Genomic DNA, 23,648 nt, shown 5'->3' on the forward strand with positions numbered 1-23,648 from the left:
TGGAGACCATGTGACGCCATTGTTAAAACAGCATCTACTAATTTACAAAGCCTTGAGCAACTTCAGGACAGCTCTGTCAGAAGAGCATGAGCAAAAGGGATTCCGCCCCCCCCCCCGCCCCCCCCCCCAGCATAACATAGGGCAGGGTGAGGAGATACCTGGCTGAAACATCGGCTTGCAGGTTGACTGGGTAAAGAAATTAGCATTTGGAGCTGAATGTTGGCAGAAGCTGAACGGAAGCAGAATCCCTTTTGGAGGAAAGCACTTAACCCTGGCTACAGTCAGGAAAATAAGAGACCTAAGATTTGTTATTGGAAATATATGTGTGATAGGAAAGATTCTAGATCTGTCTGGCTAAGGTGGAGATGCAATAAGCATATGTTTGGTCTTGCAACTCAAACAAAGTGTGCTCCCGTTATGTATGGCATCATGGAGGAGGAAGGGAAGGAGGAAGGAGGTGAGATCAGCAACTCTGTGATTGTCAGTGTAACATTGAGGGCTTATCCACACTTACATTTCCTCTGCTCCTTCCAGGTATGGTCTGTGCTTTATAGCTCTGTGAGCGCTCTTTTTTTTGCCCCAGAACATTCCCCTAAAAACCCACTCTTTGGTGCTAATTCAGAGCAAATGTCAATCGGCAGAAAACCCAAACTGACATTTGTGCAAGTTTAACCTGGTCAGCCTTTACAATACAATGTCCCAGAAGGCCTTTGCAACTCAGCTCTCTCCCAAGCCCGGGCTCTGCCTCACCCGGGCAAGCACAGCTCCACTGCCAGGATGAGGACTCTGTGGGATGATGGAAATTGCAATCTATGCTTTCATGTGCATCTTGTCTCATCCCAACAGTAGCAATTTTGTAGGCTTTCCAGGAGAAGGAGGAAGATCAATGGCGCTTAAGAAAAAAGATCTGTACAGTAAATATAACTTCTTTGTTATGGCTATATGTGGCTATATATTAGGTGTGGGGAACGTTTGGCCCTCCAGATGTTGTTGGACTACAACTGCCAACAGCCTCAGCAAGCATGGCCAGTCGCGAGGAATGATGTGAGTTGTATATCATAGTAGTAGAGAAAGCAATTTTCATGAGAGCCCGTCCACACCTCTTGAGATGTTCTGGGAACAAGGCTTGCGTGGTAAAAATTAGATGCACCTTACATTTAACACCAAGGCCGGCCCTAACGTTAGGTAGTTGAGAGGGCCATCTCGGGCTTCAGATATTCCTGGGTGGGTGGAGGGAAGAGAAGACACATCCTCGCATACTATGCTGTTTGCCCTACGCCCACTAGGTTAGCCTGCTCTCCTCAGGTATGGTAAAGGATTCTATCCCATACCACCATTTAGTTTTTTGCAAGTGGAATGGGGTTTCTATGTGTGGCATGTGGGCGGGTACATTTTGTCCATCACCTCAAGCAGCCCTGCTTGTGTCACTGTTACGCTGCCATTATAGTTCCTGAAATGAGCCTACAGTTAACGTCCCAATGAATGGATACTGTAGATAGGTATGAGAACAGATCAAAATCCACGTCTTCCATGTTTCTTCCTAGACTATCCTTGGGCTGAATCCAATGAGAAATCGATAGAAATAGACTTGACGCAGTTCGAGGAACTCGATGCCTATGCACAGAAGGTATGCTGTCTCTTATTGTGATATATTTACAAGTGGAGTAATAGCAAGGAATCTGCTAGGATGCCTATTCGGGGGTTGTTTTTAACGTGGATTTGGATTTTAAGAGTACCTTCAAGTGTGCTCTCCTGAGAGGAGGCAACTTCTTATGTCCACATTGAAGGTCACAATGGGAGGTGTCATGAGTCACAAGACCCTGTTTTGTGCATGTTTTGTCCACAACAGAGGGCCTGTTCACATAGGCTGAAGACACATAAGAATACGAATAAGAATAAGAAGAGTAATAAGAGTAATTTATTATTTATACCCCGCCCATCTGGCTGGGTTTCCCACAAAAGATTTAAAATACATTAAAACATTAGTCATTAAAAACTTCCACCCTGTGGAATGCCCTCCCATCAGATGTCAAGGAAATAAGCATCTGACCTTTAGAAGACATCTGAAGGCAACCTTGTTTAGGGAAGTTTTAAATGTTTGATGTTTTATTTTTAAATTATTATTATTATTCATATTCTGTTGGGAGCCGCCCAGAATGGCTGGGGAAACCCAGCCAGATGGATGGGGTATAAATTTTTATTTTTTTAATTATTATTATTATTATTCCAGGAGTGCCCCCAGCTATGCCCTGGCTCCTGACTCCCATCAGGCCAAGCAAGCTTAGCCAATGGCCAGAAATGACAGGAGCTATACTCCAGCAACATCTGGATGGCCAAAGATTTCCTACATCTGTAATATGAAACAAAACAAAACAAACAAACAAAATAAATAAATTCCTTCCAGTAGCACCTTAGAGACCAACTAAGTTAGTTATTGGTATGAGCTTTCGTGTGCATGCACACTTCTCCAGATACCATGCACACGGGTGTTGCGTGCCAAGTCCCCCTCCCCCCTTGAGAAATAAAGACACAGGACACGGTATATAAGGTTAATGGGCGAAAATGTGAGATTTTGACCAGCTTCGGCCCCTCTGAAGCTGATACAGGCTCGTCTCATCTTGAGCCCACGCAGAGCAGTCCACACAGCAGAAGGACAAGCAGTATGTGCCACATTCTGAACTTTATTTCCTCTCTATGCTGAGAGAATACAAACATGCATCTTGCCTCTGTGAGAGCAGAGAAGCAACCGTCTCTCTAACAAAGAAACCAAGAGAACAGTGAAAAACAGGAAACCAGTGAACGTCACACCCAGTCTCCCATTCCCGTGGGAATCCAACAGTAACTTGGACTGTGGAATGCAAAACAATGTCTTGTGACTGCAGTTGCTGCTCAGTGAGGGAAATAGAAACCAACATCCTCCCCCTTTCTGTGAACATCACTGGGCAGCATGTTCGCACAATATCAGTACAAACCCAACTTCTGCACATAGGTACAGTGTTGATCCCTTGATACAATCTTGGACAATACATCAGCAGGAATTTCATTACCTGGCATATAGGACACCGTTACGAGTCCCTTCTGAATACATTCCCTAGCATGTTGCAGTTTCAATTGCAAATGCTTCGTGCTTTGCTTACAACCTTCCGAATTCAGCAAAGCCAAACATGCTTTGTTGTCCTGGTAAACCTGGATTGGACATTTGACAGGAATTTTCATGTCTTTGCACAATTGTAACAACCATTCACAATCCTTAAGTGAATAAGACAGTGCATTCAGTTCAGCTTCACAAGTACTTAACCTAACTGTTGATTGCTTCTTGCATGACCAATCAAATAGACCCTGATTGTACATGTAGCAAACTCCAGACGTACTTTTCCTGTCTGTAGTGTCACTTCCAAAACTTGCATCTGCAAATATCTCAAGACCACCAGACTTCTGATTGTTAAATCTCAGTCTGTAATGCATAGTGCCTTTCAAATAGTGAGCTATGCGTTTCAGAGCTTTCCAATCCTTAACAGTAGGATTGTTGACTTGTCTGCTTAGCAAATTACAGCTAACAGCAATGTCAGGTCTTGAACATCTGGCAATGAAGTTTAGTTTGCCTAGCACACTTCTGTACAGTGTAGTGTCAGAAAATGCTTCCTCAGTGTCATCTACCTGATAACCTGTTGTCATCGGTGTGTCTACAGGGTTAGCATCCATCAGGTTTAGTTTGCTTAACACATCAGCAATTTCCCGTGACTGGTGTACAAGAATGTTACCATCTTGATCTCTCTCTATTTCCAGAGATAGGTAGTTGTTTACCTCACCAAGATCTTTCATGTCAAAATGCTCTTTCAGTTGAGCTAGGGCGTTATTGTACATTGTGACATCCTTCCAAAAGAACAGAATATCATCAACATAAAACAAGCAATACAGCTTCTTTTGCCTTTCCTCTTTGACAAATACACATGGATCAGCTTTCCCTTGCTGAAAACCTAGAGAAAACAATACTTCAGTGAGTTTTGTGTGCCAGCACCGTGCACTTTGTTTGAGACCATAAAGGGACTTCTTCAGAGCACAAGCAAATCCCTGTTTTATCTGTACGCCATCAGGTGGAAGCATATAAAGAGATTCACCTAGAGATCCGTACAAAAACGCTGTATTCACATCGTGGTGACTAACATGTAGATTCTCCTCTGCAGCAAGCTTGAGCATAAGCCTAATGCTCTCATACCTCACAGTGGGTGAGTAGGTCTCGTGATAGTCTTCACCTGGTACCTGTGAAAAACCTCTGGCTACCAATCTGGCTTTGTGTCTTACTATCTTGCCATTTTGATCAGTCTTCGCTTTGAAGACCCATTTGCTTCCAAGCAGTTTCATTCCTGGAACTACTGGAACTAGCTCCCATGTTTTGTTCCTTTCTAAGGAATCAAGCTCAGCCTTCATGGCATTTAACCATGGCTCAGCATCCTTTGAATCCAGATCCTGGATTTCTTGGAAACTTGAAGGTTCAAATACCTTCTTGGAGCTTTTAACAGCTGCCATTGCTGTTTTTGCAAATTCATCAGCAAATCTGTTTGGAGGTCTGCCTTTTGTGGCTCTTTGAGACCTGCGAATTAGCCTTAGGTCTTCAGCACTCTCCTCTTCCTTCTTAGGAGAAAAGTGACCTATTGTGAACAAAGGTTCCTCCAATTCTTGATCAGAGCTTTCAGAGGGTCGCATAGAGGCTTTCGCACTCTTGAAATCCTCTGAATCATCTGATTCAGTCTCAGACTCAGAATCAGGACCTTCATCAGTGGGTGTGGGTTGTTGCGGCAGCTGCTGCTGTTGCTGTTGCTGCTGCTGTTGCTGTTGCCTATCCTTAGTCTCATCACTGTCATCAGGATAACATTGGAAAATTCCCACATTCTCCCCCCACTTGGCATTGTACTCAACACTTCTTGTCAGGGAACTGCCATCGGAGCCTAGAGTGGAGGTAAGGCTCCCCAACGATGCAGGAGAAGGGACCAGCAGGGGGAGAGAGAACACTTCCTTTGAGGAAGGAAATAGGAGTGACACCAGGAAGCAAGGGGGAACTGCGGAGAGAGGGCTCCAAGACTCTTCCACAGAGACCAGTGGGGAGAGCCCAGGACCTCCGTTGGGCACGCCCACTCTGCGCAGGAGACTTCCACGCAGGGAGGCTAGGAGGAGACTTGGCGTCAAAGAGTTTCTATGTTGGAAGAAGTTCAGGAAATGCCCACTGACTGATTCTGCCAGCGACTGACACAGCCATGGAGAAAGGGCTGTCCAGCCAGGGAAAGGTTTAGCCAGGCTACGTTGCCTAGAACAGTAGCACCCTTTACGCACAAGCAACCCCAATACCCTTTACACTTCTTGTGAGCCTAATTGTCTTACAGTCAGCCATCATCATTCTGTAAGAACCTTTCTGATAGCCTAGAAAGATACCATGCAATCCACGCTTGCCTAACTTGGAGCTTTGTGGTGTGTGAACCCACATGTCAGAACCAAAAATTCTCATGTGTTTGATGGTTTCTTGCCAAACATCTTCTCATAGGGGGTACAACCAATCGCTGAAGATAACCTGTGATTATAACTGTAAACAAAACAAGCCAAAGATTCGGCCCAATAACTCTCTGGAAGATTGGCATCATGCAGCAAGGTTTTTAACCCTTGAAGCAATGTCTGATTTACCCTCTCGCAAAGTCCATTCTGCCATGGCGAACGAGGACTAGACAAATCATGTTGAATTCCTTTTTCAGTCAAAAAAGCTTCAAACTGCTGAGAAGTGAATTCCCCCCTGTGATCAGTGAAAAGAGTCTTTATCTTCTTACCATGCACGTTTTCCAACCAAGCACAGAATTCCTTGAACCTTGTAAAAGCCTCTGATTTCTGCTCAAGATTGTACACATAAATATACCTGGAAAATACATCAATGAGAACCATGAAGTACCTGTTTCCACCCAAAGAGGGCGATAGTGGACCAACCAAATCAGCATGAACAACCTGGTATGGTTCTGTAGCTTTCCTACTAGACACCTTACCTTTCGCAGCCATTTTCACTTTGTTTGCTGCGCATGCCTTGCACTTCATGTGGTACCTGCAGGGTTTAATGGTCATACCTTCAACCAAGACAAGCATTTTTGATACTTTCCCAAAATGCAAATGACCAAATTTCCTGTGAAAATCATGAATACATCCTGCATGCAAACTTTTGTTAGAACCTGCAATGCAACAAGTTTCATCCTGCACAACATCATCAAAATACAAAACAAACAAACAAACAACATATTCAGCATGCAATACATAATCGTTTTTCTTTGTGATGGTGCACTTATTGTTCTTGAATGAAACGTCAATTTTCCGTTCATTCAGCTGCGCAACACTGAGTAGATTGTGTGAAGCATCTGGAACGTAGAGAACATCTTGTATCGATAAGTCCAACCTGTGAAGAACAACAGTTCCGTAGCCTTGACTGGGGATCGTGTGGTCATCCGCCTGGTGAATCGCACCTTCCTGCGGTGTTAAAGACACGAACAGTCGCTTATTGTTGCATAAGTGTCTGGTCGCTCCTGAATCCACCACGAAGAAAGATCTAGACGTCTTCTGGACCTTTGCAACCTTTGGAGTGAAGCGTGAGACCATCGTCTTGTGCTGCGTTGTCCTGGACACCGGACCTTTGCCTTTGCCTTTTCCACGTGATGAGCTTTCTCTGCGCTGCTCTGTCTTGGCCCTGGGAAATCTGCATTCCCTCTTCACGTGGCCTAGACGTCCACACGAGTAGCATTTCACTGCCTTCAAAGCTTTGGCGCCATCTGGTGGTTCCACTGCATTCTGGGATGACGTCTGTGAAGACTCCCCCTTACCCATGCAGCTAGCACCTCGCCTGTCCGCTTCATTCAGAATCACGGCAATAACATGTGCTACTGTGATCTGAGCAGTTGGCTGAACAGCAATCTGAGTGGCAACGGACTCCCAACTTGAACCCAAAGAATGTAGTATCATGAAGGAATACACAGCCTCTGGAAAGGTGAGTCCTCTCTGTTGCAGCTCATGTCTCAGATTCTGCATCTCCATCAGATGTGTACGAACACCTGCACCTTCAGCAAGTGCCATATCATGCAGCTTGGCATAGTAGAACAAAGAAGCACCAGCCTGTGTTCTCAAATGAGCAGCTCTCAAAGTGCTCCAAATCTCTCTGGCTGAGGTCTTCTCACGCAACAGAGCTCTTCTGGGGAGACTATCAATGTAAGAGTTCCCCTTGCTTTGGAATCCTTAGCTGCCCATTCATCTGTTATTGGAGCTGGGGGGGGGTGTCTGTAATAACTGTAAACAGACCTTCTTTTCGCAGAAGAGCCTCTGCGTAGAGTACCCACTCCGCATAATTCTTCTTATTGAGCTTTGGAATCCCAAAAGCATCAGCCAGCCTTGCATTAGCCATCTCTGCTGCTTTAATCAAGCTGTGTCTGTGTACAGCTGCTTCATTCCAAAAGCACTTTTAAAAGTACTTTCGCTTTTCAAGCCTCCGAGCCTGTGAGCCTGTGCAAACAGCTCTAAAAGTTCAAAGTCCAGCCATAAAGCCATTAATTAGGAGCTGGCAGGCTTCCCGGAGCAATGAGCACATACCTCTCATCAATCTTCTTGACGCGCAGAGCTGATAATGTCCGATCCACTGTTTCTCTGTTCCTTTGCCAGCAGCCATTATTCAGTCAGATTTCGTTTTTCTGGGCCCGGAACCAAAAATGTGAGATTTTGACCAGCTTCGGCCCCTCTGAAGCTGATACAGGCTCGTCTCATCTTGAGCCCACGCAGAGCAGTCCACACAGCAGAAGGACAAGCAGTATGTGCCACATTCTGAACTTTATTTCCTCTCTATGCTGAGAGAATACAAACATGCATCTTGCCTCTGTGAGAGCAGAGAAGCAACCGTCTCTCTAACAAAGAAACCAAGAGAACAGTGAAAAACAGGAAACCAGTGAACGTCACACCCAGTCTCCCATTCCCCTGGGAATCCAACAGTAACTTGGACTGTGGAATGCAAAACAATGTCTTGTGACTGCAGTTGCTGCTCAGTGAGGGAAATAGAAACCAGCAGAAACTTGGCCACAACTTTATTGTGAAGCCCAAGCTTGCTGAGCTCTTCAAGAGATAGGTGGGGGCTCCCAAAGGCTTCCCCTCCTTCCTTTAAGCCTGATCTCACTGCAGTCCTAAAAGGGGGAGACTCTCCAAGACTGTAGTGATATTAGGCTCTTTCCCTCCTCCCTTTTAGGCCTGATGTCTCTTTGTTGGTAGTGAAAGGGATTTTGACCCAAGATACAGATCCCAATAAGGATCTGGCACACAAAGTCCAGACGTTTCCCACCTATTCAGCCTAGCTGGAGAGAGCCAACCTGAGGAAGCTGGCACAAGCTTCTATCTAGATGCTTCAAGAAATAGGGTGGGGGCTTGGCAGCGAAATAGAAATTCTAACAAGGCTGATGCGTCTGATAGCTAACCTAAAAAATCCAATCAGAAATCAATACAAATAGACTTGGCAAAGTTTAAGGAACTGGATGCCTATGCACAGAAGGTATGCTGTCTCTTATTGTGATATATGCAGCAAGGAATTTGCTAGGATGCTGAGGTTTTTAATGTGCATTTGGAATTTGAGAGTGCTTTCAAGTGTCCTCTCCTGATAGGAGGCAATTACTTCTGTTCAGATGGAAGGTCCGAACTGGGAACATCATGAGTCACAAGACCCTGCTCCTGTTTTCCAGAAAACTAACACGGTGGAGCACCTATTCACATGGGCTGCACACACCATGCATTTGAAGAACACCAACTCCCCAAAAGAACTATGGGAGCTGTAGTTTTCCCCTCACAGAGCTACAAATCCTAGAACCCTTAACAAACCACAGGATTCTCTTTCTCTCTCTGTTCGTGCGTGAATTAAATGCATGTATATACACCCATATTTAGTTATTTTGCAGCATTGCTTTGCTTTAAAAATTCAGGAGATAGCTCCAAAGTCAATTCGGAGGAGAGCTAGCAATCATAGGCAATATGAAAGGGTTTGAACGACTCCTCTCTCTTTCACAATTCACTTTCGATCGTATTTATACTACAGACTGAAATTGATTTGGTAGTTATTTCCTCTCCTCGGGGAACTCCGAGTACTATACTTCTGTGAACAAGGCTAGCAGTCATTAACAGAAAATTCTCAGGGCCCTTGCCAAACCACAACTCCCAGGAATCTCTGGGGGGCCTCGCCAGAATTAAACTGGCATAAAATTAATATACTGGTGCAGTAATCAGCCCTGGGTTTCCCCCAGTGCTGTCAAGTGACAACAGTAGGGCCGGCTCAGGATCCAGGGTTGCCTTGGTCCCTCCCTGCCCCCAGAATGCCCCCCCCAGTTGTACTTCCACCCCCCCAAAGGTGCAATCCTGGGGGCGTGGCGCCCGGCACGGTGTGGGGGGGTGCGTGGCGCATGTTGGGGGCGGCCGCAATGGTACCCCCTCCCCGATGGTGCCGGGGGCAGTGCGCTCCCCCCCCCCCGTTCCTCTGCCAGTAGCAATGGGGGAACTCTGCACTTGTGGGGAGACAGTAGCAAAGAGGATTTGGGTTTCAGCTGAAGATTGTAGAGATAACATGCCTGTGAACCCTGGAAAAAGGAAAGGTTAATCATGCGTCTCCCTTCAGAACAACTTCCCCCCCAAGGGTACATTTTTGGCAAGTATAATAAATTCTTTGATTGATCAATCAAGTAAAACACATACACTTAATTGACTAACTGTGCAATCCCAGTGAATTCAGCAAGAGACACTCTTGTAAGTGCACGCAGGATTGCACCCTTTAAACAAGTGGACTTAGGTAGAAGAAAGGAACTGGTACCCCCTCGTCCATATTAACTGCTTCCAAGTCTATTTCCCTTCTGTGAAACAGGTGAATGTCAGGAATAGCGTGAAAAACCTGGTGAGTGTCTTGCTCCAAAAAGCCCACAGTGACCTGGAGAAAGTGCGAGCCATTTGGATGTGGATCTGCCACCATATAGGTAGGTGGGGGTACCACCTTTCTGCATACTTGAGTCCCCTTGCCTCTGACAACTTCCGGTATTAAAAGATCAGCCTTTGTCACTGCCCTGCGCCCATGAATCCAGCTCTGTAGCAGAGTTCTTTAGCAGACACCCAGTCCAGTGATTGCCAGCCAAGGAAGATGGATACGTAAGGTCATATCAAAGCAAGTTATATTCAGAGTAGACCGGCTGAAATCAAAGGATGTAAGTAACTCATGGACATTAAATTTAGTGGGTCTACTCCGAGCATGGCTTCTTTGCAGCTGTCTCGGGCATTTTCACCATTTCATAGCCAGTCATGTCAGCTCCATTTGCACAAAGGATTCTGGATTGTAACCTGTGTGGATCAGTGATTTGGTGTTTGGCTCACACAGAGCTTGACTGGGATCTCTGTTCAGCCATGAATCTCAGAAGGGATCAGGAGGTGCTCATTGATAACAGAAATCACTGGGTTAAAGCTCACTGAAAGTGCCGCGGTAGCATTATTATCAATTTACGATGGGGTGGAAGGTTTGCAGGCTATGAAGGACTCGCTCACAAATTTATTGAAAGCTGCACGAATTATGATAGCTAGCAAGTGGAAGGGGCAAGCAGAATATAAAATGGGAAAATGGTATGAAGAGGTGTGGGATATATAGCTATTAATGATAAATGAACATGTGCCATTAAGGTAAGACGGGGAATATGCAGGAGGAATGATTTTGAGGAGATATGGAGGGTGTTTGTAGAATTTGTACTGTTACAACGGAAAGGGGTCAAACCATCGCTAGAGGTGTTGAAATTTGGGGAGGTTGGATAGTTACAATGGAATGGTCTCGCTGGTGGGGTGCACATTTTTATTCTTATTTATTTATTCTTATTACTTTGTCAAAATAAAGTAAAGGTCGCAGCACGGGAGGAGAGAAGGTGTCTCCCGACTCCTAACCCTTGCACCAGTGTGCATTTTTATTTGACAACAAGACCCTGGGTCTACACAAAGCAGATTTACGAGTGCTTCCAGACTTTCTCTTTTGAGGTGCGATTCAATCACATATGGGCAAATTCATGTTGTGCAATCAAAAGTTCATTTGGAGCTCTTGCAAGACAAGCCACCCCACCCCCCAATCAGATTTTGGAAACCAGGAAAGATATCGAGAAACACGATGGAAAGTGTTGCAAAGTGTTGCCACCCCACAAGCAAATCAGAATGGGTGCTCATTGTCTTTATTTCTACAGAATATGATGTGGAAGGCTGCTATAACCTGGACAAGGTGTCATTTAAACCAGCTGATGTCCTTCAGTCAGGAAAGGCTATTTGCGGTGGATACGCTCGACTCTTTCAAGAAATGTGCAGGTAACTTCTGTTGGCTCCAGCCATCATGGCAAGTGGTTGTTACTTGGCTGTAGCGATAGGAGATCTGGAGAGCCACAGGTTCCCCACCCCTTGCCCTAGGCAGCCATCTCCATGCTTAGGCGTGATCAACTCGCACATGACAGCCCTCAGAAATAAGTAAATCAATAGATTTTAAGCAGAAAATGGCGGGAGAGAGCTGGAGAGTCCTCATGGCTCATGAGGAGACCCTCCCCAGAACCCAAAGAGGACTTCAGTGGGAGCGGAGGAAGCCCCAAAGAGAACGGAGGCACAGTGGGGCTTTGTTTAGGCTGCTCAGCCTCCCCACCTAGTAGCTGACACACGTCACAGCATGGCAGCTGCTGCTGCTTTTCCACAGGTCCTCCAGCCAGCTCCAGAGCTTCAACTCTAGTTGAAAGGAGTGTTGTGGGGAGAGAGAGCTGGAGAGCAGGGAAAAATGAGCTTTTTTTAGTGTGTGCTCCTACTTACACAGGGACACGGGTGGCGCTGTGGTCTAAGCCACTGAGCCTCTTGGGCTTGCCGATCAGAAGGTCGGCGGTTCAAATCCCCACGACGGGGTGAGCTCCCGTTGCTCGGTCCCAGCTCCTGCCAACCTAGCAGTTCGAAAACATGCCAAAAAGTGCAAATAGATAAATAGGTACTGCTCGGGCGGGAAGGTAAACGGCGTTTCCGTGCGCTGCTCTGGTTTCGGTGTTCTGTTGCGCCAGAGGCGGCTTTGTCAGGCTGGCCACATGACCCGGAAAAACTGTCTGCGGACAAACGCCGGCTCCCTCGGCCTGTAAAGTGAGATGAGTGCCGCAACCCCAGAGTTGTCTGTGACTGGACTTAACTTTCAGGGGTCCTTTACCTTTACCTTTACCCTACTTACACAATTTTTGCTTATGTGCATGGGGTTCCGGAACATGACCCACCATGTAAGTGGAGGAATGCCCACACTGTGAATGATCCTGAAGCAAACTTGCATATATAGGGCTGCATTGAATTGAGTAGATCCACTGGAATCCATAGACTTAAAAATTACTTGAATTTAATGGGTCTCTTCCCTGTGTGACTTAGTTCCTCATCCATACTTACCTTTGCTCTGTGCTTTATAGGCACAGGTCCTGGCTTTCCAGGTCCGTGTCCAAATGTTGTTGTTGTTGTTTCATCCCAGGAAAACTTGTGTTTTCCTGCCAAATTGGAGCAAATGAGAATCTGTGGAGAACCTGATTGCTGTTTTCTCTGATCCAGCAAAATGAAGGACGGCCACTCCAGCCTATCAAAGCGGTGAAAGCAACCACTTGTCCTCTTGGTAGCAACACTGTTCCTGAATACCTTCCTTCCCCTCTCAGTATTGCAGGGATACAGTGCCAGTATTTGATAGGCAGCTGCAGCGTAAAGGGGAAGAGCGACCATGCCTGGAATGCTGTCCGCATTGATGGAAGGTGGCATCTCTTAGACTGCACCTGGGGAAGTGGCTCTGTGAATACTGCTTTTAGCAAGTTCACTTTCAGGTACGTTGTTAGGCAGACCAGGCAGAGCGTGGGACACACTGAGGGGATAGCAGAAGAAGAAGAGTTTGGATTTGATATCCCGCTTTCTCACTACCCTAAGGAGTCTCAAAGCGGCTAATATTCTCCTTTCCCTTCCTCCCCCACAACAAACACTCTGTGAGGTGAGTGGGAGTGGGGCTGAGAGACTTCAGAGAAGTGTGACTAGCCCAAGGTCACCCAGCAGCTGCAGGTGGAGGAGCAGGGAAGCGAACCCGGTTCCCCAGATTACGAGTCCACCGCTCTTAACCACTACACCACACTGGCTCTCACAGTTAACTTCATTTGCTTTCAGGTGGTTTTGTTTTGCTTGGACCACTTGTCAGAGTTTGCAATTTGATGGCCGCAGGGCTGATTAATGTAAGCAAGTGCAATAAGAATGCTGCAGCTAGGTTGGTGACTGGGAGCGGCCGCCGAGACCATATAACACCGGCCCTGAAAGACCTACATTGGCTCCCAGTACATTTCCAAGCACAATTCAAAGTGTTGGCGCTGACCTCTAAAGCCCTAAATGGCCTCGGCCCAGTATACCTGAAGGAGTGTCTCCACCCCCATCCTTCAGCCTGAGGTCCAGCTCTGAGGGCCTTCTGGCAGTTCCCTCACTGTGAGAAATGAGGTTACAGGGAACCAGGCCTTCTCAGTAGTGGCGCCCGCCCTGTGGAACGCCCTCCCATCAGATGTCAAGGAAATACAATAACTATCTGACTTTTAGAAGACATCTGAAGGCAGCCCTGTTTAGGGAAGTTTTTACTGTTTGAAGTGTTATTCCGTGCAGAGTGGCTGTGGAGGCCCGGCCAGATGGGCGGGGGTATAAGTAATATTTCATTATTATTATTGTTATTATTATTATTATTATTATTATTATTATTATTATTATTATTATTATTAAGCCATGGGCATGGAGTGTCCTGATGGCAGGGATAGATACCATCTATTTATCCTCTTTGAACAGTTCTGGAGTGTTGTGCTTATTCTGGGCTACATGTGTAAAATCTGGGGATTCTGGAGGCGGGATTGTTGCAACACAGCAGCTTCCTCAACCAGATGCCCTCCAGCTGCTCTGGATCACCACTCTGTTTGCCTGCCTGGCCCTGGTGCTGATTTAGGCATTATTATGAAATACTAGACTATTGCGCTTTCTCCTTTTGCAGGTACGATGAGTTTTACTTCCTTACTCACCCCACTCTGTTTATTAAGAAGCACTTCCCTGAGGACCCCAAGTGGCAGCTTCTGAAACAGACGGTGACACTGGAGCATCAGCATGATCTGACTTAAATGCAGAAGGACTGACCGTCGCAGTCATAAGAACATCAACCACTGAAAATGGGTAAAGTCAATTAGAAGCATCTGTCTTGTTCCCTTTGATATCACAGTTACATCCACAATCAGCCTCATGTACAAGCTGTTACTGCAGTGTAGATAACAGGGATGGAGAACCAGAGGCCCTTTCAGAGGTCCTGCACTACAACTTATCCAGAATGCGGCAGCTAGACTGGTGACTGGGAGCGGCCGCCCAGACCACAGAACTTGAAAGACCTACATTGGCTCCCAGTCCATTTCCGAGCACAATTCAAAGTGTTGGTGCTGACCTTGAAAGCCGCCTAAACGGCCTCGGTCCAGTAGACCTGAAGGAGCGTCTCCACCCCCATCGTTCTGCCCGGACACTGAGGTCCAGCCCCGAGGGCCTTCTGGCGGTTCCCTCACTGCGAGATGCCAAGTTACAGGGAACCAGGCAGAGGGCCTTCTCGGTAGTGGCTCCCGTCCTGTGGAACGCCCTCCCATCAGATGTCAAAGGAATAAACAACTATCTGATGTTTAGAAGACATCTGAAGGCAGCCCTGTTTAGGGAAGTTTTTTAATGACTGATGTTTTAATGTATTTTTAAGCTCCTGTTGGAAGCCGTCATCCCTGACTATCATGTGGTTGATGGGACATAAGAATTCAGCAACATCTGGAGGAAATCAGAGTGGCGAAGGCTGGTTTAGCACACCACCCCAGACTCTCAGCTGTGGTTAATGTTATAAAGTTATAGAGTTATTATAGAGTTGGAAGGGACCACAAGTGTCATTTTGCCTAACCCCCAGCAATGCAGGATTATTATTTTTGAGGCTCAAACCCACGACCCTGAGATTAAGAGTTTAAACAAGCTAGCTGGATGAGCCATGGTTTAAAGATGGCTTATCAAACCAATCAACCAGGGTTAACAATAAGCATAGTTCATCAGATTTGGGTGAGGCAACAAGCTGTGGTTAAGCCTAACGAGGATGTAGTTTCCAAACTCTTCACCGCTTGTGTAGAGGGAGGAGGGGGGAATGTGTGAGCCCACGCTTGCTTTGGCTCATTCCCAGCATACTAAACCATGGTTTCACTTGACATCTGAACTGGGTCTGTAAGTATCGACCTTAGATACCTTTGTTTGCCCCTAGTGCTGATTTAGATAGTGTTGCTAAATACTGCACTATTGACCTCTCTTTTTCAGGTACCATGTGATTTACTTCCTCAACCATCCTGTTCTGATTATTAGCACTTCCCAGATGATCCCAAATGGCAGCTTCTGAAGCAGACTTCTGCACCTGCAGCAGCTTGAATGGAATCCGCCTACCGTGTAATTTGATATCCTTCAAGGACAGTCACTTGTCTCGGGCATCACTGCTAAACTGACCACGGTTTTGATGCACAGGGTTTTTAGCTTGACACAAAGTTTTTAAAAATGGAAAACATATATAATATATATAACATGATACTTGTTTCAATGAGCTAAAATTGATTGCAGTAGCTATTTACAAATTTACAGTATAACAAAGAAATCGGGGAGGTGTTCCAGGATTTCTTTTTAAAGGCCGTATCAAAAAATGAGTAAAGTGGGAAACCCTAGATTGATTTTGAAAAGCAGATAATGAAAGGGTACAATTAATGTTTAGGCATAAACTTGTTCATATAAAAATGTGTTGAATCCATCCTTTACAGTACAGCAACACAAATCATTAGCATTTTATCCACCATATTCTTGAGACACCCTAATGTGGTCCTATCCATTCACTTAAAGTAGTAGCAGATTTTATATATATATATAGCAAACAGTAAATAAAAAGAGTACAATCCATAAATTGGTGCAAACTTTTGGGGCTTGCCTTTGATTTCCCAGTGTGTTTGTAAATGCAATAAAGTTTCACTGTTCTCCGCCAAATGTGTCCTTGTGTTTTGTTCCTCTTGCTTGATTCAGTTGTTTAATATGTGGCAATGTAATAAATTTACAGTCGTACCTTGGATCCCGAACGCCTTGCAAGTCGAACGTTTTGGCTCCCAAAAGCTGCAAGCCCGGAAGTGAGTGTTCCGGTTTGCGAACGTTATTTGGAACCCGAGCGTCCAACGCGGCCTACGAGGCTTCCGATTGGAAGCCACGCCTTGGTTCCCAAACATTTTGGAAGACGAACGGACTTCCAGAACGGATTCCGTTCGACTTCCGAGGTACGACTGTACCTACAGCATGATCACATCTTACACGCAGAGGCATATCTAGGGGTTCTCTATGTAGAGGTGAAGGGGGTAAGGTCCTGAAAACTGCTGCTACTTAGGGGTCTAAAACAGATACATTTTTACTTAGCTTTAACACACTTACAACTGTTATTTTATAGTGCAGAGCAACAGGGACAGAAGGAACCATGAGAGAAGCGGTGACTGGCTTCACGGTTTCCCCCACATAATGGTTTTTTACACGGCACGCGCACACATTGTGATTAATATTATGGCACTGTTCTAAAACCAAGGTGCGGCTTCCAATTGGCGCCGGCGCCCCGGAAACAATCGGCCACATCGGACATTCGGCTTCCGAAAAAAGTTTGCAAACCAAAGCATTTAACTTCTGGGCTTGCGGCGTTCGGGTTCCGATTTGTTCGTCAACTGAGCCATTTGAGAACCAAGGTTCCACTGTGCCTTCAAGTGTCTTCTCCAGATAGGAGGCAACTTCTTCTGTTCACATTGAAGGTCCCAATGGGGAACAATGTGGGTCACACAAGACCATGCTCCTGTCTTGCACATGTTCTAACACAATAGGGCACCTGTTTACAGGTGTACACCTGTGTACCCAAGAAAAAGGAAAGCTTAAGCATCTTTCAGAATACTTTTTACCCAGGGGCAAGTTTTTGCCAAATTTAAGAAATTAAGTGGTCAATCAGCTAAAACACATACATTTAATTGACCAGCTGTGCAACCCTGAGCAGTTTTACTCACTGAGCAGCCCCACTGAGTTCAGCAAGATTGACCCTCTTGTAAGTGCCTGTAAAAATGCACCCCACATTTTCTTTAAACCATGTCAGGCTTAGAGAGAAAAAGGGAACTGGGTACTCCTTATTCGTGTCAGCTGCTCCTGAATCTATTTCCCTTTTTTGCCTGGTGCCTAAAGGTGTATGATGAAGGTGCCAGCCAAGCATTCCACAAACAGGGAGCCACTGCAGATAAGGCCCGTTCTTGTGTTGCCACCCTTTGGCCCTCTCGTGGGGGAGGCACACAAAGAAGGGCCTCTGATGTTTATTTCAGGGTCCGGGTAGGTTCTCATGGAGAGAGATCCTTCATGTCTTTGCTTTAGGAAAGAGGTACAAGGAGACCCCCTCAGCTCAGTTCTAGCAACTGGAACAATAATTCTTGATTATTGTGGTTATAGGTTTAAAAAAAGGCCACTGTCCTGAAAATGCAGTGGGGCCTATTGTAGCTTTGCAAATCAGCCCACAAGTGAGGTGGGGGGAACTTTGATCTTTCAAATTTCAGTGGCGCTCTGTGCAAGGTCAAAATCCAGCAGCTCCCTGCCTCACCACCTGCTCTGCTCAATTCACTACATCATAGTTGCGACACCCTGCAGTGCCCCCCTTGGCTTGATGCCCAGTTTGGCAGAACTGGCTGCACTGCCCTAGATCTGCCTCTGCCACAAGTTACTAGTCCTCAACATTTCACTTGCTCACACTGACTTCCTTTAGGTACCCATGTCCATGTTATCTATCTATCTATCTATCTATCTATCTATCTATCTATCTAATTTATTACGGTTGGAGACCAGCTCATAAAGCGCACTTGGGGGTACAGTCACAGAAGAAAACCAGAGAATTAAAAAATGTACAAGAATAAATTTAAAAACAATGTACAACAATAAACTATCGCAGGGAGTTGACCCAGAGTCACCCATGGAACCGAGTTTGGGGATTTTCATAATGAACTAGTTTGAGTTGGGAGATGGTCTGTGCCTACAGCTCTGTACACAGAATCTGGCGACCATCCAGGTCGTCTTCTGATCTTTGCCTAACAGGAAAAGGTCAAGTTTTTGCTTTTCCGGGAGGTTGGCGAGCCTCACCAGCAGGGGATCAATGGTCTTACTACGTGCCTCTTCATAAAAGAGACATCTAAAGAACAAGTGCTCTGGGCTTCCTGTCTCTCCCAATGGACAGGCGCAAAGACTCTGAGCATATGGGACTTTTTAAAGGCTCCTTCCAGGACCGGCGAGGGCAGAGCGAGCTTCTGGCGAGTGTAAGGGCTCTTCTTGCATTTTTAGATACGAGAAAGAAGAGATATGCTGCCGGTGCAGCTATATCTCTCTCGATTTCTCCAATTTTATAGTCGGGGCACCTTGCGCAGTCCTGTTGTCTCTCGGTGTCTAAGATTCTTTGCCTGACCGTGGCTTTTGCCTGGCCCAACCCCAGGCTCAGAAGGGCTTGAGGGGCAAAACCCAGTTTCTGAAGGGTGTTCAGGACTGCAGTCTGCCAGCCTGACTGGAATTGATCGCAGAGGAGCAGATTCAATGTCAGCCATTTGTAGATTGATGTTAGGCAGATATAAGCCTCCACTCTCATCATCCCCATTTCTAGTCTAACCCATGCGTTTGAGACACATCTGGGGACTTGTAGGAGAGCTCTAAGAAGTTTGGATTGAACTCTCTCAAGCGGGGAGAAAGCAGAGGAAGGCGGGCCCAGAAAGGATCCATAAAGGAGCTGTGCCAAAGTTTTGGCCTTGTATAATTTTAGAGCCGCGGGGATGACGAAGCCCCCTTGTGCTCTGAAAAATTTAAGGATACAGTTTGCGGTTTTTTCCGCTGAGCTCCTGATGGAGTTTATGTGAAGTTTGTTGGTTCCTGAGGCCTGTACCTAGATATTCCTAGATACTTATAATTTGTGACTTGTTCTAATTTATGGCCTTAGAGTTCCCAGCTTCTAAGCTTTGGTTTTCCCCCAAAAGCGAGTATCTTGGTCTTTTGATAGTTGATTTTGAGACATTCAGTTTCGCAGTATGCTGCGAGCTTCCTTAGTGCTCTTTTGAGTCCAATGGGGGTTCTAGATAGAATTACTGCCTCATCGGCATATAGCAGGACCGAAATATGCTGATTTGCGAGCTTCGGAGGGTGGAGTTCTGAGTCATTGAGTGCAGATACTAAATTATTTAAATAGAAATTGAATAGTAGAGGGGCCAATAGGCACCCTTGACTGACTCCTTTGAAGGTTTTAATGGGGTCCGTTAGGTGTCCTAGGCGGCTACACCTGACTCTAAGAGCCGTGTTTGCGTGGAGTGCCTGAATTAAGAGCAGAAGCTTTCTATCTATATTGGTACCCTGTAGTCTGTCCCAGAGTCTGGTTCTGGAGACTATCTGTCTATCTAGCTAGCTAGCTATTCAGTGCTTTTTTTCTTTAAAAATGTTTAGGGGTACTCTCATTTTCTTACTCATATTTAAACACGGCCCCTCAATGAGGCCAAACTTAGATTCACAAAATGTTTAGGGTTATGCACACCCCCCCCCGCGTCCCCCCAGAAAAAAAATCTGTCTCTCTCTCTCTCTCCTATCTATCTCTATCTATCTATCTATCTATCTATCTATCTATCTATCTATCTATCTCTGTATTTCTTTCAGTAGAAGCGGAAAGTATTGTAATAGGAAAAAAGATAACCTATGTGATATATTAATTCAGCTTTTAAATCCATTGTATTTTCAGACATAGTCAGGTTTATCAAGGTGAATGAATAGGGCCTGCCAAAAGGGCCCGAGAGCATAAACTCACCACTGCCCTTACCTGCTTTTCTTGCCATTCCCATCCATCCCTCACCGTTCATTTGTATAAAACTGGAGAGAAACACTCTGGAGAATTCACTGAACTGCTATTCTGTGACCTGAAAAGTTCCCTCCAGGGGCTGTGTGTAGGGATCAGATGGGATTACCATGAGGAATTATAAAATATACATCAAGCCGTCGTGTCCACGATGAAAGCATTGTGTTGACTGGGTTTGATATATTGACGATAATTTCTGATTAAATCCCATAAGATTCTACATTCATGCCCTTTTCATGCCCTTTTGACTCTACTGCCCATTCCTCTCTTCCCCACTTGTCACGTACACAGCAGTTGCTTCGCCAGGCAGGCATCCTGTGCCATAAAGATAGTGGGCGAGTTACTTTGATGTCGTTTCTTATATATAATCTTAAAATGTTAATCTTGGAGCCAGGAAACAGATTTCACATTAAGGTGATAATGGTCACTGTCCTCCTGGCCATCCTTCTTATCATGTGTACTGATTTTTTATGACCTCCGGGGTTGCTGTATTCGCACCTTTGTAGTATTCATTCATTTACCCAAAGTATGTATGCCTAACTAGTGTTTATAGTTTAACTTTGTCCCCACTTGAGGTTTGTTTGAATGCTCCGAGGAAATCTGATTGGTTCTTACGAGCACTGTGTAAAGGATTCTTTTGCTAATAAAATGGCCTGGCGAGGGGTGTGGGGTACGCACTTTTCTCCGAGAGCCTTGCTGGTCAAAGCCCCGTGTCTTGTTTTTAATCAGGGTCCAGTCCTTCCTTTACTTTGCGAACGCAACAGCTGTGCCTGGAATGAGCTTCTGCTTCCTAACTATCCTAGGATTCCGGTCTGCCAGGCTTACCAGTTCCTGGTAAATAGACACTCCATGGACCAGTCAGTTGCTTCATTTCACAAACCCTGCTTTTGTAAGAGGCCCAAACAAATCAAGATGCTCTGGTTACCTTTTCGGCATAGATGCTCAGCAGGGACATCCAGGTAATGATTCTTCTCCCTTGGAGAAGACTTCTCAGTGCACCTAGGAGAAACAGGTAAGTTGGGTTGGGTTGAAATAAACGACAGACGAATGGCAAGTGTCATATGGGAGGCATCTCTCGAGCATGTCTCGGGGAGTCCCTTTTATTGAATATTACAGCATTGCCACATATGTGCTTGTTGCTGATTGGTTAATAATAATAATAATAATAATAATAATAATAATTTATTTATACCCCGCCCATCTGGCTGAGTTTCCCCAGCCACTCTGGGCGGCTCCCAATCAGTGTTAAAAACAGTACAGCATTACATATTAAAAACCTCCCTGAACAGGGCTGCCTTAAGATGTCTTCTGAATGTCAGGTAATTATTTATCTCTTTGACACTACCGAGAAGGCCCTCTGTCTGGTTCCCTGTAGCCTCACTTCTCGCAATGAGGGAACCGCCAGAAGGCCCTCGGCGCTGGATCTCAGTGTCCGGGCTGAACGATGGGGATGGAGACGCTCCTTCAGGTATACAGGACCGAGGCCGTTTAGGGCTTTAAAGGTAAGCACCAACACTTTGAATCGTGCTCGGAAACGTACTGGGAGCCAATGCAGATCTCTCAGAACCGGTGTTATGTGGTCTCGGCGGCCGCCCCCAGTCACCAGTCTAGCTGCCGCATTGTGGATTAATTGCAGTTTCCGGGTCACCTTCAAAGGTAGCCCCACGTAGAGTGCGTTGCAGTAGTCCAAGCGTGAGATAACTAGAGCATGCACCACTCTGGCGAGACAGTTCGCGGGCAGGTAGGGTCTTAGCCTGCGTACCAGGTGGAGCTGGTAGACAGCTGCCCTGGACACAGAGTTAACCTACGCCTCCATGGACAGCTGTGAGTCCAAAATGACTCCCAGGCTGTGCACCTGGTCCTTCAGGGGCACAGTTACCCCATTCAAGACCAGGGAATCCCCCACACCAACCCGCTCCCTGTCCCCCCAAAACAGGACTTCTGTCTTGTCAGGATTCAACCTCAATCTGTTAGCCGCCATCCATCCTCCAACCGCCTCCAGGCACTCACACAGGACCTTCACCACCTTCACTGGTTCTGATTTAAAGTAGAGTTAGAGCTGGGTGTCATCTGCATACTGATGAACACCCAGTCCAAACCCCCTGATGATCTCTCCCAGCGGCTTCATATAGATATTAAAAAGCATGGGGGAGAGGACAGAACCCTGAGGCACCCCACAAGTGAGAGCCCAGGGGTCTGAACACTCATTCCCCCCCCCCCCCACTTTCTGGACATGGCCGAGGAGGAAGGAGCGGAACCACTGTATGACAGTGCCCCCAGCTCCCAGCCCCTCTAGACGGTCCAGAAGGATGTTATGGTCGATGGTGTCAAAGGCCGCTGAGAGATCCAGCAGAACTAGGAAACAGCTCTCACCTTTGTCCCTAGCCCGCCGGAGATCATCAACCAGCGCGACCAAGGCAGTTTCAGTCCCATGGTGAGGCCTGAATCCCGATTGGAAGTGATCCAAATGGTCCGTTTCCTCCAGGCGTGCTTGGAGTTGTTCAGCAACCACCCGCTCAATCACCTTGCCTAAGAATGGCAGATTTGAGACTGGGCGATAGTTGGCCAAATTGGCCGGGTCTAAAGATGTTTTTTTAAGAAGCGGTTTAATGACCGCCTCTTTCAGCGGCTCTGGGAAGGCTCCCTCACAGAGGGAAGCATTCACCACCCCGCAGAGCCCATCACCCAGCCCTTCCCGGCTCGCTTTTATCAGCCAGGATGGGCAAGGATCAAGGAGACAGGTGGTCGGTTTCACTTGTCCAAGCAGCCTGTCCACATCCTCGGAGGTAACAGATTGGAATTGATCCCATGTAACAGGACCAGACAGAACTCTAGCACTCTCCCGCCGTGGCCCTGCTCCCACGGTGGAGTCTACCTCCTTCTGAATCTGAGCGATTTTATCTGCAAAAAACTTTGCAAAAGCATTGCAGGAGATCTTGGGGTCCCTACCAGGCCCCGGTGGTACAGGTGGTTCCGATAGATTGCGAACCACCTGAAAAAGTCTCCTGCTGCTGTTTTCTGCAGATGCAATGGAGGCGGCGAAGAAGGCCCTCTTCGCCGTCGCCATTGCCACTTGGTAGGCTCGACATTGAGCTCTAGCCCGTGTCCGGTCTGATTCAGAATGAGTTTTCCGCCACCGGCGCTCTAGCCATCTCAACAATTGTTTCATCACCCTCAGCTCCGGGGAAAACCACGGGGCTGTCCGGGCTCCATGCAATCGGAGAGGGCGCTTCGGAGCCAGACAGTCAATAGCCCTGGTTAACTCCGCATTCCAGCGTGCCACCAGGGAATCAGCTGAAAGGCCATCAACTTGGGATAAAGCATCCCCTACCACTCTCTGGAAGCCAAATGGATCCATTAAGTGGCGGGGGTGGACCATCCGAATCGGTCCCACCTCCCTGCAGAGGGGAAGGGTTGCGGAGAAGTCCACAAATTAGAAGTTAACACAAATACAATGCAAGGGTTGCATATAGACATTAATCATCAATAGATTAAAGGTTGGGAAAGGGAACACAGAATTGGACAGGTATGAAAGCCTCCTTATTAAACTATTACTAATGATTGATATAACAAAACTTAAAAGAGCAAAACTATCGCATTCCGTAGATGTGGTCAACCATGCATTAAGAACAGGTCAGGGTACGATGTTTCATGA

The 23,648-nt window shown here is 46.4% G+C and overlaps 2 protein-coding genes across 2 annotated transcripts in view; one reads left to right on the forward strand and one right to left on the reverse strand.

Annotated features, from left to right (window-relative positions):
- Window positions 1-417: 417 nt before the first annotated feature.
- On the forward strand, window positions 418-14,186 carry LOC144326341 (kyphoscoliosis peptidase-like). Its single transcript, XM_077922876.1, has 7 exons — window positions 418-457; window positions 1,545-1,627; window positions 8,480-8,548; window positions 9,902-10,010; window positions 11,247-11,364; window positions 12,714-12,875; window positions 14,063-14,186. The coding sequence occupies exons 1-7, from the start codon at window positions 418-420 to the stop codon at window positions 14,184-14,186; spliced, it is 705 nt and encodes a 234-aa protein (XP_077779002.1).
- The window catches only part of LOC114584510 (unconventional myosin-XVIIIb-like), a 653,524-nt gene continuing 641,797 nt past the window's right edge, over window positions 11,922-23,648 (reverse strand). Inside the window, exon 7 of the transcript XR_013391460.1 lies at window positions 11,922-11,975. The gene's annotated coding sequence lies outside the window, so the exon portion shown is untranslated. The remainder of the gene's footprint in view (window positions 11,976-23,648) is intronic.

This window comes from Podarcis muralis, chromosome W, assembly GCF_964188315.1.
Source record: "Podarcis muralis chromosome W, rPodMur119.hap1.1, whole genome shotgun sequence".
Classification (NCBI taxonomy): domain Eukaryota; kingdom Metazoa; phylum Chordata; class Lepidosauria; order Squamata; family Lacertidae; genus Podarcis; species Podarcis muralis.